Source organism: Rhynchophorus ferrugineus, unplaced genomic scaffold (assembly GCF_030347505.1).
Source record: "Rhynchophorus ferrugineus isolate W39M unplaced genomic scaffold, kcgeb_rfMv2 rfM7, whole genome shotgun sequence".
Taxonomy (NCBI): domain Eukaryota; kingdom Metazoa; phylum Arthropoda; class Insecta; order Coleoptera; family Curculionidae; genus Rhynchophorus; species Rhynchophorus ferrugineus.
This window is the reverse complement of record NW_027472586.1, coordinates 10095742-10114491: the sequence shown is the minus strand read 5'-3', so window position 1 is coordinate 10114491 and position 18750 is coordinate 10095742. Positions and strand designations below refer to the sequence as shown.

General features: G+C 33.3%; 1 protein-coding gene and 3 long non-coding RNA genes across 6 annotated transcripts in view; 2 read left to right on the top strand and 2 right to left on the bottom strand.

Moving 5' to 3' along the window:
* Nucleotides 1–475: 475 nt before the first annotated feature.
* LOC143199470 (uncharacterized) lies at nucleotides 476–1048 on the bottom strand. The gene is made up of 2 exons (XR_013006431.1): nucleotides 695–1048; nucleotides 476–636 (listed from the first exon to the last, which is right to left on the bottom strand). It is a non-coding gene; the product is annotated as an uncharacterized LOC143199470 (long non-coding RNA).
* Nucleotides 756–18750, bottom strand: part of LOC143199469 (NADH dehydrogenase [ubiquinone] 1 alpha subcomplex subunit 1) — a 125519-nt gene continuing 107524 nt past the window's right edge. The window contains exons 3-4 of one of the 3 annotated variants that reach the window (XM_076409308.1): nucleotides 6870–7019; nucleotides 6664–6809 (exon numbers count right to left, since the gene is read on the bottom strand). In XM_076409308.1, coding sequence (XP_076265423.1) covers nucleotides 6730–6809; nucleotides 6870–6990 — 201 coding nt within the window. In that variant the 5' untranslated portion in view covers nucleotides 6991–7019 and the 3' untranslated portion in view covers nucleotides 6664–6729. Of the gene's footprint in view, nucleotides 896–6663; nucleotides 6810–6869; nucleotides 7183–18750 lie in introns of those variants that run through there. The other 2 variants (XM_076409307.1, XR_013006429.1) reach the window with 2 other exon arrangements.
* Nucleotides 8572–9025, top strand: LOC143199746 (uncharacterized). Its single transcript, XR_013006533.1, has 2 exons — nucleotides 8572–8708; nucleotides 8771–9025. It is a non-coding gene; the product is annotated as an uncharacterized LOC143199746 (long non-coding RNA).
* LOC143199473 (uncharacterized) lies at nucleotides 11820–12133 on the top strand. The gene is made up of 2 exons (XR_013006434.1): nucleotides 11820–11919; nucleotides 11999–12133. It is a non-coding gene; the product is annotated as an uncharacterized LOC143199473 (long non-coding RNA).

Below are 18750 nucleotides of genomic sequence, written 5' to 3'. Positions count from 1 at the left end.
TTATAGAGAAAAACACCGAAGGGCTATAATGGTAGCGAGATCGAGATTGATCGGGATATGTCGGTGACTGACGGTTAACTTCTCATATGTCATTTCTCTGTGTGGTTAATTATATATAATTTGGTTATGCAACTGACTATAAGCGCCAATTTATTGGTTACGATGAAAACTAGGACAGTCCTACGAAATAAATAATATAATATAAAAAAAACATATAAAAATAAACGTTAGAATCACCTTAATAGACGATTATTTTGGGATGGTTTATTTTTAATATGTAGCATTAAATAGAACATTGTAGAATAGGAATAGGATTGGGTGCGGGAGGTTTATAGAATTAGATTTCTATCTTACTAACTGTATAGGCTCGCTATGGTGGTATTTCGGCCGTATATTATCTTTAAAATTATGTATTCAATTTAATTTCTTGGAAAATAGTAACGACAAAACGCCCTTTTTGGGGATCCCAGTTCACCGCAAGATTAAAACATTGAACGGACATATTATTTGGTCTATAGAGTAAATTACAGGACGTCTATCACGTAACACAACTTGCTTATCAGTTTTGTTTTTATATCTTGTATATTAATATTTTCTAACAGGCGTTTATCTAGACTACGTTTAATTTTAAATGGTCTAAAACAAAAGATAAAATTAACAACACTTAACTCATTACCACTTCAAGAAAACACACAAATAAAGACTGAATTCCGGCCGTATCTTGCTATAGTAGGTCTACATAATGACATCCTATATTTCAGTTCGCAGTGTGACAGAAGGCGACAGAGAACCAGGCCTAATATTTTGTCTGGCGGCACTGCCGTGTTTTGGTTGGCCCGGGGCCAAGACGCCGAGAGTGGCGTCGCGACGCTGGGCGCTTTACTGGCTGTTCCTGCTGCAAAAGGAAAAGGTGCCATTAGTAATATCACGTTTTTAAATGGTTAGTGTTGTAAATTAATGTTGCCAAATGTCAAATGTAGATGGAGACAAAATTGATTAGTTGCCAGTGTTGTCGGATTTTAATTTTTGAAGGATATTATGAAACATTGTTTTTCTTTTACACCCTTTTGATATCTTATAATATTTGAATAATAATGTTTGAGATAATAATGGGACTTCTTTTACTTGACTAGCAAATCTACTAGTAATACTTTTATAGGAAATCATTATCTCTTGGGTCTTAATTCTTCTTGTTTCTCAATTTGTTTATAATTGTATATTGTATAACTGTGTCAATGTATGTAATTGTAATTATAATTTCATCCAAAAGGATTGTCAATATAATAACGGTTACCATTGCAATGTAACTATAACACTTATTATAAGTCATCTTAAAACGCTTAGAATTTTCCGTTCACGTTTAAATTAAGATATATATAAATACTTTCCTATTAAAATGCAATCTTTTGTATTACATTTTATTTTAATTCCATGATAATTTTCCGCGTTTTACGGACAATATATCGAAACTGAATTTTCATATATATTGATGGTTAATCCAGTCAGTTTAGGATTTTTAACATTATCAACCATCAATCCAAAATAAGGGATAAAAAGGAACTTGGCGTGTTGATAAAATATTGCTTTTGAAGGGCAAAAATATTATTGAAGCAAAAACTTGGTTTGATGCGGAGTTTCCGAACACTGCCCCAGGAAAATCAACTATCAAGGAATGGTATACTAAGTTTAGACGTGGTGAAATGAGCACCGAAGACGGTGAACGCAGTGGACGCCCAAAAGAGGTTGATATCGATGAAAACAATAAAAAACCCACAAAATGATTTTGAATGACCGTAAATTGAAATTGAATGAAATAGCAGACACTAAAGATATCAACTGAACGTGTACATTATATCATTCACGAATATTTGCGTATGAGAAAGCTCTGTGCAAAGTGGGTGCCACGCAAGCTCACTTTTGACCAAAACAACGACGAGTTGATGATTCGGAGCAGTGTTTGAAGATGATCAAAGGTAATGAACCCGAGTTTTTGCATCGATATGTGACAATGGATGAAACATGGCTCCATCATTTCACTCCGAAGTCCATCCGACAGTCATCCGAGTGGATTGCACACGATGAACCCGCTCCAAAGCGTGGGAAAACACAACAGTCGGCTGGCAAGGTTATTGCGTCAGTATTTTGGGATGCGCATGGTATAATTTTCATTGACTACCTTGAAAAAGGAAGGACCATCAACAGCGACTATTACATAGCGTTATTGGACTGTATTTGAAGAAAAAGAAAGTGCTGCTTCACAACGACAATGCCCTGTGTCACAATTCAGTGAAAACGATGGCAAAAATCTATGAATTGGGCTTAGAATTGCTTCCTCATCCACCGTATTCTCCAGTTCTGGCATCCAGCGACTATTTCCTGTTTTCAGATCTCAAAACAATGCTCGCTGGGAAGACATTTTCGTCGAATGAAGAGGTGATCGCCGAAACTGAGGCCTATTTTGAAGCAAAGGACAAATCGTACTACAAAAATGGTATCGAAAAGTTGGAAGATCGCTAAAATCACCTTTGAAGGGAATTATGTTTAATAAAAAAATTGCAAAATATTGTGTTTTACTATGGTAGTCCGGGGACTTTTTAATTAACTTGTTAGAATGGCGATTAAAACAAGTAATAAGTTAACAGTAGCGCCATCTACATGTTGGACGTCGCGATAAATTTCCCAAAACTTCCTATATATTTTCTATTTCTTTGTGAATATGACGGTTGTAGGGCGTTAGATTCCACCTCTCGTTGACTTGTAAATGGCAACGTCGCAAAATAAGGCGAAAACTATCGAACTTTACCGAATACCGCTTAGGATTCTCCAGAAATAGCCAGTATTTGTTGATTTTTCAGAATAAGTTTCGCCGTTCATGCCGATTTTGTTGGTTTGGCTTTCTATCAAACGCATTCGGTTTTCTGATATCCCGATAAGGTAAGGTACGGCGATCCAGCGCCCGGCGTCCATTTTTAATGCTTATAAAGCTAATTACATTTGCATAGCAATGAGGCAATAAATCGTTATAAAAGGGGCGAGTTTTTACCGTTTTTTTAGGGCTTTCGTGCCACAGGCCGATGGCATGTCTGCGACGATTACCTGCCGCTTGACCCCCGCGATATGCAAATCCCGAAACCGTATGGCCTAGATCGATTTTTTCCATTTCTCTCGCCCGAGTCAAGAAAGTATTATTCCGTGGCGTGAATATCGAAAAAAATTGAACGCCGCCGTCGCCGTTACGTAAGTCGACGTTCCTTTGTTTTCGGCCGTCGGTTAACGCGATTTTGGTTAATGGCTCTTTCGTGGACTCACGTTAATTTTTAGCCGTGAATCAAGCGTCGAAGAAAACAAAACGTCTTCCTGATTTGTAATTAAATTTTAGATAGCGTTGGGAACTATCTACTGAAAACAGTCGATAGTCGCAAAACAGTCGAAATAGTCGATAATAAAAAAACTAGCGACTGAAAATAGTAATTAACATACTATTTTCAGTCAAATGCAAGGTTCGACTGTTTTTATAAATTCGTGATGTCAGACGAAGATGTACGAACCCTTTTTTGTATAAATTGTGAGAGAGGAAAGGACGGAGATAATGAATTGGGGCAGTTCCAACGGTAGTAAAAGCGAGACGGAGATGTACGTATTCGTTTACGTACAGACTTTAAAATAGAAAAGGAAAAAAGTAATTACTGAATACTATTAACTCCCAATGAATAATTTCATTTTTACGAAGTAGAATTACTTTTATATTTGAATGTTCTGTGGACCTGTAAAGGGGAATGGAATTTTTCTATCTAAATTCTATCTAATGATACCCTACAAATGTTTTATCGTATTTTAATATGTTATTAAATAAAATATAGACAATAAAAAAGAACTTAAACAAGACCTAAAAACTAAAGAAGTACAATAACCATAAATACTAAATATACATTAAACATATACTTAATTATAGAAAAAAACTAATACACGACATAATCAAAAATGATCGCACAATAACTACTAGAGCTTTTTTAAATAAAGTAAATGCTTTATTTATTATTGAACGGACATATTTTTTAACAAAAATCGAAAGGAGTAATCGAAATATTACCTATTATTGCCATAAAAAATTGGCTTTTTACCCTGTTACATTTAAATCTTGAAAAATATCGTTCAATGACCAAAATGCTACTATATTAATATACAATATATTGTTATTTACAAGCAAACTACAACTACAAACTATAAAAAAATTATAAAAATACATGTATTACAAATAAATAAATAAAAGTAAGCATAAATTGGAACAATTTTGTCAAGAGCTATTTATTTACTAGTTATTTACCTATAAGTTCATCGGCTTAGCGAAATTTTTGACTACTTTTTTGAGGAAAACGGAGGCATCTGGAAGCGTGAAAATTTGTCAAGGTCAAAGTTTTATCGAGCAACAATTTTTAAACAATAAAACGAAATACGTCCAAGCAACCAGGAGTATATAAAGAAATATTTCTGTTATATGTAAATCAACTAGGATTCAATTTTGGATGAGTTCGATCAGACACGTTGAAGATGAAATTGACAAAAGGTGGAATCATGAGCAAGTTTTCATAGATTGGAAATAAACAGCTTAGTTATTCTCTTGGGTAGTGATTCCGAAAGTGACAGTGATTGAATAGAACTGTATGACTATTGGTTTATGATATGTTAACAGGTCAATTGAAAAGTCCCCGGCTTACCATAGTAAAATACATTTCTTTGGCAAAATTAGTTTTTTTTTTATTCAACAAAATTCCCATCAAGGTTGATACACTGATTATAGCGACCCTCCAATTTTTCGATATCATTTTTGTAGCACGATTTGTCCTTTGCTTCAAAATAGTCCTCAGTTACGGCGATCATCTCTTCATTCGACGAAAATTTCTTCACAGCGAGCATTCTTTTGAGATTTGAGAACAGGAAATAGTCGCTGGGGGCCAAATCTGGAGAATACGGTGGATGAGGAAGCAATTCATGGATTTTTGCCATCGTTTTCACTGAGTTGTGACACGGTGCATTGTCTTGGTGAAGCAGCACTTTCTTTTCCTTCAAATGTGGCCGTTTTTCAGCGATTTCGTCCTTCAAACGGTCCAATAACGCTATGTAATAGTCGCTGTTGATGGTCCTTCCATTCTCAAGGTAATCATTGAAAATTATTCCACATGCATCTGAAAATACAGACGTCATAACTTTGCCAGCCGACAGTTACGTTTTCCCATGCTTTGGAGCGGGTTCATCGTGTGCAGTCCACTCGGATGACTGTCGATTGGACTTCGGAGTGAAATGATGGAGCCAGGTTTCATCCACTGTCACATATCGACGCAAAAAGTCGGGTTTATTACGCTTGATCATCTTTAAATACTGCTCCGAATCATCAACTCGTCGTTGTTTTTGGTCAAACTACTTTGGTGCACAGAGCTTTCTCATACCCAAATTTTCGTGAATGATATGATGTACATGTTCAGGCGTCCAGCGCTTTCACAGTCTTTGGTGCACATTTCACCACTTCTAAATTTAGCATACCAATCCTTGATGGTTGATTTTCCTGGTGCAGTATCTGGAAACTCGGTATCAAGCCAAGTTTTTGCTTCAACTGCATTTTTTCCCTTCCAAAAAATAATATTTTATCAACACGCGAAATTTTATCCATTTTTTTCACAATAATAAAAGTTGCTTCACTCAAAATGCTATAAATCACAGCATAATGAGCTGACACCTGTCAGATTTATACACGCATCTTTTGAGGGTTAGCGATAACTAAAAATATATGGATTTAATTCTAGTAGCGCCATCTATGTGTCGGGCGGGGGACTTTTCAATTGATCTGTTATAGCGAGTATTGTTTCACAATCCCCTTTACCTCTTGAGAACCAACGAGGGCATCCATATTTGTTTTTGACGCCATTTTATTCGGTTGATAAAGCGAAGTCCTGCTCAGCCAATACCTTGTGTGATCGAAAGAGGGTGAAATCCTGCTTGGGCGCTTGCTCAGTACAACTTGCAGCATCCAGTTCCGCCCTGTACCAAAACACCGCCCCTTTTAACTGTTTCTCTCCCCACTCCTTGTAAACTCACCACTTTTCTCATCATCGAATAAATTATGGCTCTAATATATTTAATTTTCAAATACTTGTGGATATTATTGAATATAAATATACTTCGAAATTATAACTGGACAATTGACTTTTTTTTATTAGTTTTCTTTAAAAATCAAAAGGTCTATTCCATCACTTTATATCAACGACAAAACACCTTTATTAGTAATGTTTTTAACACTGCCTCCCAGAAAACAGCAACTAATGTTAATAAGTTAAATAACAAATTGTAAGAGCTGTCAGTGATGCTTAACTTATTTTCGAAGAAATAAATCGTTAAAGATTTACACGTAGTATTTTTATATCATTAGTATTTCAATAGTTCTCCGGAATCTTGCCATCGATTTTTGCCCTTTAGTATATAGGCCTTAGTGGAGCTACGCTGGTTTTAATCCATTCTGTATCGTTAATAATTGATCTCGAATACGCGACATGCAGTTTGATTGACAGGCAGACTACATCATCAATTGTAGTGTTGAAACAATTTCTAAATGTGACGCTTCTCGAAAATTACCATATTCGGTGAATAAAATGAAAAAGGCATGTTTTGGGTTTGGCAGTATTTTAATTTTACATGTTAATACACAAAATAAAATAATGCGACCTTGATAATACTATTTTATTCTTCATCGTTCTCTTCGTCTTCATCACATTCGACACTAACCTCACATTCTTCCTCATCTGGAATATTCTCTAAACCTAATAAACATATTTAATTGGTTTATTGCTTCTTCTTAATCTATATCAAAATTTGAATACCTGCTAGTATATACGGGTTATTGGTTAGTCTTTTATCTCTCTGATATTGAGTAAATTGGCCAAGTGTAGACAGTCTTCGACGATAACAATTACCAACCACTAACTTGTTTATTAAGTACATGGCTCCTTGAGGTACTGCTACGCACGCTGCTATAATAACGATGGATGGAATTATATCGAACCACATGAATGACAATAATTGCTAAATAGAAATTAGAAACTGTCACTGTCAGTCAATGTCAAACATGTGTCAGAGAAGTTTCTCTTCTTTTTATGTTTTTTTATATATAAATTAATTGCAACACTATAAACAAAATATTAACTAATTTCTAAATATATTTTTAATCGAAGCTAAGTTCACTTACAGAATATTTCAGTTATATTTTTAACAATTTTATGCAATTACCTAACATCAATCATTGGCAACGTAACATAAAGTCACGTGACATTGACAGTGTCAAATTTGTGTCAAAAATGAAATTCCTTTTTAAAATCTTCTTATTGTAATTATGCAGTGCTGTATATAAGATATTAACTAATTTATAATATAATTTTAATTATTTTTTATTACAAGACTATAAACTAAATACGAACCCCATTCTAAATATATCTTTAATGAAAATGACTGTCTGTCTGACTGAGCTGTCTTGTAGAGTATGTGAGTTATGTTTGGTTATGTTTAATAATTATATATATATACATAACATCAAACATTCTGAACGTAGCAACTGTCAATGTCAATTAAAAGTCAAATTTGTATTAGAAATATTAATTAATTATATGGTTTTCTTTTATATATAAATTAATTTGAAGACTATAAATATAATACTAATAGATTTCTTAACTTATATTTTAATTAAAAATATCCTGCCTTACAGAATATGTGGATTATATTTATTAGTTTTATATATCTACAACACATTTTGAACGTAACTGTCATACAATATAAAATATATGTCAATTACTAATCAAATTTGTGTCTAATGCCATTCCTATAAATAATTTAACTTATTAAACTGCAACATTATAAACAATATGTTAACTGATTTCTAAATATATTTTAATTAAAACCAATTTCCTAACTAACAAGCAGAATATTTGGATTAGATGTATCACTTTTATACAGTTGCCTATCGTTTTCAACATTCTTATTTTTTGGAATTAATTTAATCAATTTTCTTATTGCGTTTAACTACTTCGAACATTCAAATATTACCTTGACAGTTTAAATAGATTCGCGAGCAATTTGTCATTGAACAGTGCCTGCTTGACACGTTCAAAACAGATTTTAGTCTGATACGATTTTAGATTTCTTTTGTTTTTCCTACATGATAACATTCATTTGTTAAACGAACCGTTGATTGATCCCACTTTTTATAAGTTGATTGATAGCTATTATGTAGCGCATTAAAAAGAGTATAAATTAGATATTCGAATAAAAATAGTCGGGTAGAAATTGGTGTGGGCGTTACAACATTCAGATTATTTTCTAATAGGTGTAATATTAGCTTATAAAATATCCACTAAATGTTTAATTTATTAAATAATGTATAAAAATATAGTTTATAAATTAAAATGTAAAAAGAGGTTATAGGTTGTTAATAATTACCTCACAATAAATCATGTATAGTATTGAAATATATTGAGACGAACGTGGAAATTATCTTGAATATTACGCCATTTTATTTCAGGCCCTTTTATTGTCGTTACCATGTGAGACATTTTTGTGATACATTTAAACTTAAAGTACTTATGAACAATTTAGTGATGGTGAAAATAATGCCACGAGCCCAGAACATGTACAAATGGAAGTGGATCAAAATCAAAATTATATAGAAGGTAAATTGAAGGAGTCTGTTCATAATTGTTATCATTAATTTCTAAACTGTCTCTATTTGTAGTGCCTATTTCCATCGTTCCAGGCCCACAACCAGGATGTTCGAAGCAAGTATCATCGACATTTGAACAAACTCCAGAAGGTAATGGTAAAGTTCATATTCATTTAGCCAGTATCGCCCTTTCTGCTCATTCTTACTGTTAATTACTTGACTTTATAACTTTAGTCCAGATGTTCCTATAAGAGCAAACCAAGTTTTACGTTGTACCGCAGTGTACATCTCAAATTATATAGTAAAACTTAAAAAAAAAAAATGAAGTGTGATTTTTGTTTACGTATAGTTATGAATAAATCAGTATACTCACAAATTGAGACTGATTTTATAGAGGCAAGACAATATCTCGTGCCCCAGACTCTACCAAAATTGTTTTAATATACTGTCAGTAGGTCTTTGAGCTATATTTTATTTTATTCAGCGATTTTGCCACGTCGATAATATAACAAAATTTTTGTCAAATGTTTAAAAAAAAAGTACATTTAAAACCCCTCAATTGTACATTCCATAATGGTCTTTCAGATAAAATATTAAAAGTACTGACGGAGAGATGGAAGAGATAATTTTGATTTACATTGCACCAACGTTTTTTGCTTATGGTTTTATATATATGTAAATAATATTTATATTTTATAGATATATTTATTTTTATAGATTACATTTATATATTTATTGAATTTAACTTAATAAATTTATTTCAGAAAAAAATTGTTTTTTAGTTAAATTTTATTGGTCAATTAAACATGACGTCAAGGCTGTCACGTGCCAAACATTACTAATGAGCCAATCAAATGTCTTCACAGTAAAATATTTTTCTTACAGGTGCCTATAATGGAGATTTAAATTAACCAATCAAATTACTTGAATGGCCCATTGTGGCTCCCTCTGGATGTTGGGCAAAGCAAAACATTGCGCCAGAGTCCTCTATTGAGTTGCATCTCTATTACTCTATGAATATGTTTTACGGCATCAGATATGACATTGACATCGACTTTGACATTCGACAGATTGAAAATTATATTATTTATTATTTATGCATATTGGGTATATCTGTTATTCTAGTCTCCACAGTATTACAAAATTGGTTATTTCATCAACCTTCGATAGGTCAGCATACAACAATAGTGACAGATTCAAAAATAACCATACCCCTTCTTCTCTCATTTACGTCGTAATAAGGAAAAAGGGCCCTGTATTATTGTTTTCAAATTCGTCAAATAAAAATTAACTTATTTAGATACTGGTAACATTAGGAAATATGAAAATTTTAATTAAAATAAAGAGGTTAACTCCAAAATATCAATCAATAATAATTAAGAAAAGAATTATAAAACCCATAAATAAAATAAAACTGACAATAACTTGACAAGTCTTTGAAAATATTACCATAGCAACCATTATACAGCGGTTACCATGGTAATTTCACACTGACAGATGTACGTCAGTTGAATTTTTATTTATTAAAAAGGTATCAGAAACTCCTTTTCGTATAGGGTTTCCTCAAAATCTTGTTCTTTATGCATGTTTACCACTACAAAGGAGTAATTATGCAAAATTTTAAATCAATCGATTCTACTGTTTAGAATATTTCAGACGCCATCAATATATAATGATAGATAACGATCCGAATACAAAACTGAATAAATGTGGTATGTAAATTCAAGTGTATCCTCATTTAATAGTTGTTGCGCCGCGACTTCCGAAACTGTCAGTATCGGAACGAATGCCATGTTACAATTGAGGTTAATAGTTCTATTATATATTATTCACGTGTAATTGTCATTGTGTCCTGTAATGTAATCTTCTGGAGAAACAGAGAAAAAACATGTCGGAAAATGTGTTTTTTGTGTAGTTAACGTTTCTAGCCAGAGTCGTAATATGATAAGTTAATTGTACTGAAATTGAAATATAATACAAACATTAGACCATCCGGGCGCATAGAGAGCGAAGCCTAAGGGCTTGATAATATTAAAACGTTTTTTTTTTATTGAAATTGATTTTAATAATCGTATTTTAACATAAAAGTACGCATGATATATTTTTAGTCTACTAATTATCCTAATATAATTAATTACGTACAGGGCGTAGGCATAAGTTCTATTTTTTGTTAACTTGATGGATTTTTTTCTAAGCTACAACGGCAATTTGTATTCAATGCATGACTTACACAGATGATTTTCAGTTTATTGTACCTCCCATGATGTTTTCATTTGATTTGAATTTTTTATTTTTGGTCTTCGTCAAGTTTTCTTTATTAGAAATGTCTTGGCACTAATGAGGTAAAATAAAAAAGTTCGTAAAATATAAAGTAATAAAAAATTACTAATATTTGGATGCCAAATATTATTATATGATATATTAAATTAATAAAGACAATTTTGCATCATTTAATTGGTTACATCTGTTACTTATTTTGACACCTAATAATAACAATACTATTTACGTTTTGTAGAATTTAAGTTTAGACACGGTTCAATAATAGTTAAATACACAGTCTGAGGGTAATGTTCCTTATTGATAATAGAATATTGTCCAGTAAAAATAATACTAGACTATGAATAAAACTAGAATATATATTCGAACTAGGTTTGAAATGGATTTTGGTTTTCTTCTTTTCTGATCATTTGGTGAAGTAATTTTTAAATCTATACTGTGTTTATTATGTTACTTGTACTTTGATAATCCTTTTTTTCCACTCTATTTTCTTTTAACCTCTCATTTGTAGGATCCGTGCTGGTGAATCCAACACATAGAATAAAGCAATTTAGAAGTGAAAGTTATATGGAAAAATCGGGTCCCACGTTTAAGCTTTTCGGAATCCCCGTTACGCGGCCAAATGTAAATGAAAAATGCAACAGCTATATGTGTGTTTCTCTCTCGTTCGGCCTCGGTATTAATAATTCTAACCTAAGCAGTTAAAAACCATTTTTAGGTGATATAATTTGTATTGTTTATTTACGTCAAGTTTTTCGGTATGTTATGTAAACTATTATCGCAGATATTCTGCTTGCCTTCTAGAAGAACATTAATGCAGATACTGAATAAGGTTCCTTTTTGTTGCTGGAGTAGTAACCTCTAATTTTGGTCGTTAGTTCAGAAACTTGACTGTATAGATCGAACTGCAGTTGTCATTTTTGATAAAATGTATCTCAATTTAAGTAGGTTGTTAATTTAGTTGATTCTAAATATAACAGAACCATTAACAGATATATTATCTTATTTTAATGTTTGTTTTAGATTTGTTTTAAATATTAGAGAGAAGATAAAATCAGTGGATTACGTGTTTCGGGTAGTGGAGATATCTCTGTGATTATATCAATGTCTTTATGGTCAAGGAAAATTAATGTAATTGTAATATATCAATAAAATATATTTAAATATATTTATTTTTTTATTTTCCCAGTAAAATTTAAAGAATTTTTTTAATTTTTAAATTTCCCGCCGTAACTAACTGTCATACGGCGTATGCGTAAGCGCCATCGCACGGGAATTCCGAGGAGATGCGCTTCTAAGTTTCTTTATTCTACGATCCAACATTAGAAAATGTTCGAAGAAATGAAGAACGCCTCCAAAACACCAAATTTATTGGTTAAATGTTAATTGTGAGGAAATATAAACTATATATAACGATTTTTTTTTTTTTTTTTTTTTATTACTCTTCGTGAGTCCACAATCTGCCCTATTGGCAATAAGTATTTTTTATGTCTATATTATATATACATGGCACGTAGAAAATCACTTCATTAAGCAATCTTCTGTATAAAATATTATCTTAATTAATTAGTCTTATTCTAATGCTTATTCTAAACTCTACATATGTCCAGTAATCAGATCAGGTGGTGTTAAACGTTTTAGTCTACGCACTTCACTATCACGTCGCATATTTAGCTGATTAGCGAGTACATTGGGATGCACTGACACTCTTTCGAAGTACTTCACACAAACACGTTGGATTACACTCGTTATAGGTTCTAGAGGAATATCGCGTTGTATCACTTTATTTGAAATATAGTACGGAGCATCAACAATGGCGCGCAACACCTTATTTTGGAACCGTTGAATGATGGATATATTAGATTTGCTAGCGGTACCCCATAGTTGAATTCCATATGTCCAAATGGGCTTGAGTATAGACTCATACAGCAATACCTTGTTATCTAATGATAACTTGGATTTGCGCCCAATGAGCCAATACATTTTATATAATTTTAGTCCTAGTTGTTTCCGTTTAGAGAGTATGTGCTTCTTCCAGGTTAGGCGTCGATCTAAATGCATACCAAGATATTTAACATGCTCTGCTTGGGGGAGTTGACGATGATTGATATTTACTGGTGGACATGTTCTTCTACGCAGGGTAAACGTTATATGCGTGGATTTTGATTCATTGGCTTTAATGCGCCATGTCTTCAACCATAATTGTATTTGCTCCAGGTGGGTTTGTAGGTTTATTGATGCTGTGACTGGATCTTCATGGGATGCTAAGATTGCTGTATCGTCTGCATATGTTGCCACAGTAGTTATTTTTGTGGTGGGCAGATCAGCCGTATACAGAAGATACAGTACTGGACCCAGTACACTACCTTGCGGAACTCCTGAATATATGGGATTTAATTCGGTATGTTCATCGCCTTGATTTACAATAAAATGTCTGTCAGTGAGATACGATTTTAATAGCTGATAGTCCGGATGAGGAAGAAGTTTCTTTAGTTTAACCTGCAAGCCCGTATGCCATACTTTGTCAAAAGCCTGAGATATGTCTAGGAAAGCAGCCGAACAATATCTTTTGGCATTTAGGTCAGCGTTTATTTGGTTTACAAGTCTATGCACTTGTTCTATAGTCCCATGCTTATTGCGAAAGCCAAACTGATGTTCTGGAATAATTTTTCTTTTTTCTATTATATAGTTTAGTTTTTTTATGTATAATTTCTCGAAAACTTTCGAGATTATTGGTAATAAACTTATAGGTCGGTAGGAGGTCACATCTTCTGGTATTTTTCCTGGTTTAAGTATCATTAATATTTTAGCTACTTTCCAGATACTAGGGAAGTAATTAATTCGTAGCATAGCATTGAATATATATGTTAATAGTTTTATAGCCTTTTCTGATAGTTCTTTTAAAATTTTGCCAGTAATTAAGTCATAACCAGGAGCTTTTTTAATATTAATCTCTCTCATTATTGTATGTTTAACTTTTTTGACCGTTAATTTCTCATGCGGTAAATCCATTTGAAATGGCGAATCTAGAAAGCTAGTAATTTTATTTTCGTCATCTTTATGTAGCTGAGACTGGAAAGGTTTAAAAACATTTTTTAAGTGTTTTGAGAAAATGTCGGCCTTCTCTTTATTGCTTCTCGCCCAATTATTTTCGCTTGTTTTAATAGGTGGATTATGCTGCTGGGATCTCCTAAGCTTTTTTGTTGCTTTCCACAACGAATAGTCTGTAGCCTCAGTTGATGTCAAGTTTTCTAGGTATTCTTGAATGCCTTGGTTCTGTTCGATTTGGATTAGATCTCTCAGCTCTTTTATGGCCCTATTAAATTTTCTTTTATTCTCTTCAGTCCTTTGCTGTTGCCAATTTCGTCGTAACTTTCTTTTTTCTGCTATCTTTCTCTGTATTGTACATGATATATGTGTATTTTTTCTTGGAAATGTTTCACTGTTGGGAGTCGCGGAATATGCTGCCTCCTGTATATTTTTTGTAAGATTTATTGCTGCTATTTCTATATCCATTTCAGTTTGTAACGGTAAATTTAGAGAGATATTTTGGTCTAAGTTTTCTCTAAATGAGGGCCAGTTAGTTCTATTATTGCACAGAGAAGGGGGTTTATCTTTGATGGTAATTTTTGAAGAAATTGTTACTATTATTGGTGAATGATCAGAAGACAGGTCGAAGCATGATTCTGCCTGACACTTTTTTGGATCAATATTTTTTGTAATACAGAAATCTATTGTATCTGGTTTTTTATTTCTGTCTGAAGGCCAATATGTTGGTTCACCAGTAGAGATATGTTGTAAGTTATCTTTCCTTATGGCTTTAAGCAGTTCTCTACCTTTTGAGGTTATTATTCTTGAACCCCACATTAAATGTTTTGCATTATAATCTCCTCCTGCTATAAATCTATTACCTAGCGTACTGAAGAATCCTTGAAATTGTTCTGCCTTGTTGTTATGTTTGGGTGGGCAATAAATCGCAGAAATTGTTAATGGTCCATGGGCTTCCTCTATGGTTATACTGGTGGCTTGCAGGTAGTCTTTACGGAATTTTTCTTTTTCGAAATGCTTTATATCATCTCGAATTATTATGGCTGTACCTCCATGTGCTTTATCATCAGGGTGATTTGTATGATAAAGCTTATATTTAGGAACTTTCAGATAATTCTTGTCCGTAAAGTGTGTTTCGGAAACCATCATAACGTCAATATTTTGTTCATTTACGAACATTTTTAGTTCCCTGGCGTGTTGTTGGAGCCCATTGGCATTCCAGACGGCGATTTTGTAGCTATTGGTTTCAGGCATTAGGCAAGTTTGCTTACGACGGTTGTGAGTAGACCAAGCATCGTACTCATTTGATCCATTAGTTTGGCCATCATATTTTCTAATCTTGAGATGTTGCTAGTTTCAGTAGGTTGAGATATTGTCTCTCGTTTTTGTGCTGAACCATTTTCAACTATTTGGGCATAAGTTATGTCTGGTTGACTTGTTCTGGTGGGTAGTGGTAGATTGGTAGTAGTGGATTGTTTTTGTTGATGCCTTTTTTCCCTTAAGACAGGATAGAGTTTCTGCTGTAGTTGCTTGTGAACTGCGCAACCCTTGTAGTTCGCTGGATGATTTCCATTACAGTTAACACATTTCACTTTTTCATCGCGAACTTTACGAGTACAATCTCCTGTCTTATGTTCTCCTGCACATTTTACGCATCTATATGATTTGCGACAGTAAGTCTTTGTGTGCCCGTGCGCTTGACACCTTGTGCATTGTGGTATAATTCTCTTTATATGTGGTGGTTCGCATTTAATAATATTATTTTCCAATTTGGTGATTTCATACACCGCCTTATTATTTCCATTAGGTTTTATGTCTATATAAAACATAGGCAGAGGTTTTTTTGTCGTGTGATGTCGTATATTGTGAATATTTACGACCTCGTGGCCTTTTTCAGCTAGTGCTACCTTGATGGTGTTAAAGTCCGTCCCGTGATGTAATCCTTTTAATACGAATTTAAATGTTCTCTCGGATTTTGGCCTGAATGTATGGTATTGGGTGTTTCTTTCATCTAATTCTTTTATAAGAACTTTAAAGTGATCCGCTTCGAACAATTGGATTTTAATTGTTTCATAGCTCACTGTTTTAATTGTATAGTTCGTAGTAATGGTTTTCAATAAGTCATGGATGTTTTTTATTATTCCTACCTTATAGACTGTTATTGGTGGTGGTTTGGGAACAACTTTTTCAGGGCTTGGTTGTATGTTCTCTTCAATTTCTTCCGACAGGTTGCTAAAACTGTTTTTTGTCTCTATCGGTTTCTGCAACCAATAGTCACTGATTCTTGTTTGTTTCCTCGCGATTTCTTCTTCTGGACTTCTCAATCGTTTTTTGTTAATAACTGTAGTCCATTCTGATGGTGGAGTTTGCGTTATTGCTGTTTGTTCTAATCTTATATCAAAGTGTGCAGGTGATTTGGTTGAATCGCTATGGTTTGCCATTTTTTAATTTTTAATATTTTATTTAATTTACTTCCAGAGGATAAAAAAAATAAAATAAATACATTGTTTATTTCACGCACTTCATTTTTCACTTACGTTATTTTAGCACTAGTTTTTTACTATAAATGCTATAAATGAATTTCAAAAGGACTGTTGTAAAATAAGATGAAATAATTTTAAACACTAATAAAAATGAGATGCAGTCCTTTTGTCTGGTCACGTAAACACGTATTCACTACACTTTAGGTCCACTGAGAGACGGATAGCCGCGTCTGTTATGCGTTTTTAACACTCAATTAAATAACCGTAATAAAATACTGGGTTTTTTTTAAAGAAAGGTATCTTTTTATAGCTTGGACCGTATTGAAAATACGTCTTCACCCTACGAAGGTTGGAACTGAACTATATAACGATATAAGAATGAGCAAATATGCACAAATTATAATTTTATAGTTTTATTTTAATATTTCACATATTAATTTCATATATTAACTATCTTCATGGTTTCTTTAAACTTATGTGGCTTCAGTGATAACACTTGAGGGTCGTATATTATCTATACGTAAGTATTGTTCGAAATGTTACGAAATATCGGTCTGCTATCATATCCATGTACCAGACTGTAAACACTTGATAAAGTCACATAATTCCACCAAATATATATTAGTTACTTTTAACCTGGTGAGATATTATAATGCATCAAATCATTTGATGCACAAGACATTAGACATTTGATGCTGTATGTGTGTTCAGCCCATACTCTTCTATCCAGTTGGCATTCAAATCTTGTAGGAATATATGACGACTTCATGTACATTGGTAAAACTAAACCCACTGCATGATTCTAAATATAGCTTTCTATATCACTTAGTAACTGAAACAAGATTTTAGAGACTCATATACATAATAAATAAAACAAACGAAATATCTTAGATTTTATCGACAATATTATTTATACTTAATTTATTTAGACAATATAGGAGATATTATAAATGTAGTAAAAATTGTAAATACTTAGGTCAAAACAGTCTTCACAGAAATGAATTACTGATGTTGAAGAACTTTTTTCTCTCTTGGAACCTATATATGTTGTCGTACATAAGTATAACACAAAATTATGGTTTTAAAACATCATCTTACGTTAGATATATTTAGTACAATCTTATTATCAAATGTATCCTATTACTGTTGTTCTGTTGTATGTATAGTATTTCTCAAAATTAAAATAATGTATTAGTAAAACTCGCAGATTCCAAGCTCATAAAAAGGAAGTAATGCGAGATGGGCTGTGATCTCTAACACCTAACACGAGGGTCACTATTTATATTTCGGGAACAGGAGAAAAAAACAAATAGTTAAGCGGCGAATATATTTTTATTGTTTTTCAAAGTACTCGCCACGATGATCGATACACTTTTGCATACGCTTAAACCAATTTCCAAAGCATTTATCCCATTCCGAATGAGGTATCTTCAAAACGGGATTTTTGAACGTTTCAAGAGCTTCTTCGGGCGATGAAAATCGTTGACCACGCAGTTTATTCTTCACGGATGGGAACAAAAAAGTCATTGGGTGCCAAATCAGGGCTGTACGGCGGATGACCCATCAATTCGATGTTTTGAGTGCTCAAACGGTCTCGTTGTCATGATGAACAACAATCCGGCGTCTCTTGTTTTTTTTGCTTATTTCACCGAAGAATTCTGGCAAACAAATGGTTGTGTACCAATCAGAATTTAGTGTTCTACGATCCTCTAGAGGCACTGTTGCAATATGACCAGTTTTCCGAAGAAACAGGCCACCATTTACTTGAAAGTGCTTCGTGAGCGAACAGCTTTTGTTGGATTTGGTTCATCTTGGAACACCCATACAGTGGACTGCTGCTTACTTTTGGGCTTATACGATGTATATATCCATGATTCGTCACCTGTCACGATTTTACAAACTTCTTTCGAAGCACCGCGATTGAATTTCTTAAGCATTTCTTTGCACCAATCGACACGAGCTTTTTTTGAGGGATTGTCAAATTTTGTGCGATCCAACGGGAACATATCTTTCGCACAGCTACGTGTTCATGTAAAATCGCATACATGCTGGGGGAACGAATGCTTAGGGATGCCTCAATCTCACAATAGGTGACATGACGATCTTACTTAATCATTTTGCACACAGCATCTATGTTTTCTAGCACAATAGCCGATTTTGGACGACCTTCACGAAATTCGTCGGACAGCGAACTACGACCACGACTGAATGCACTAAACCAGCGATACACGGTAGTTTTTGATA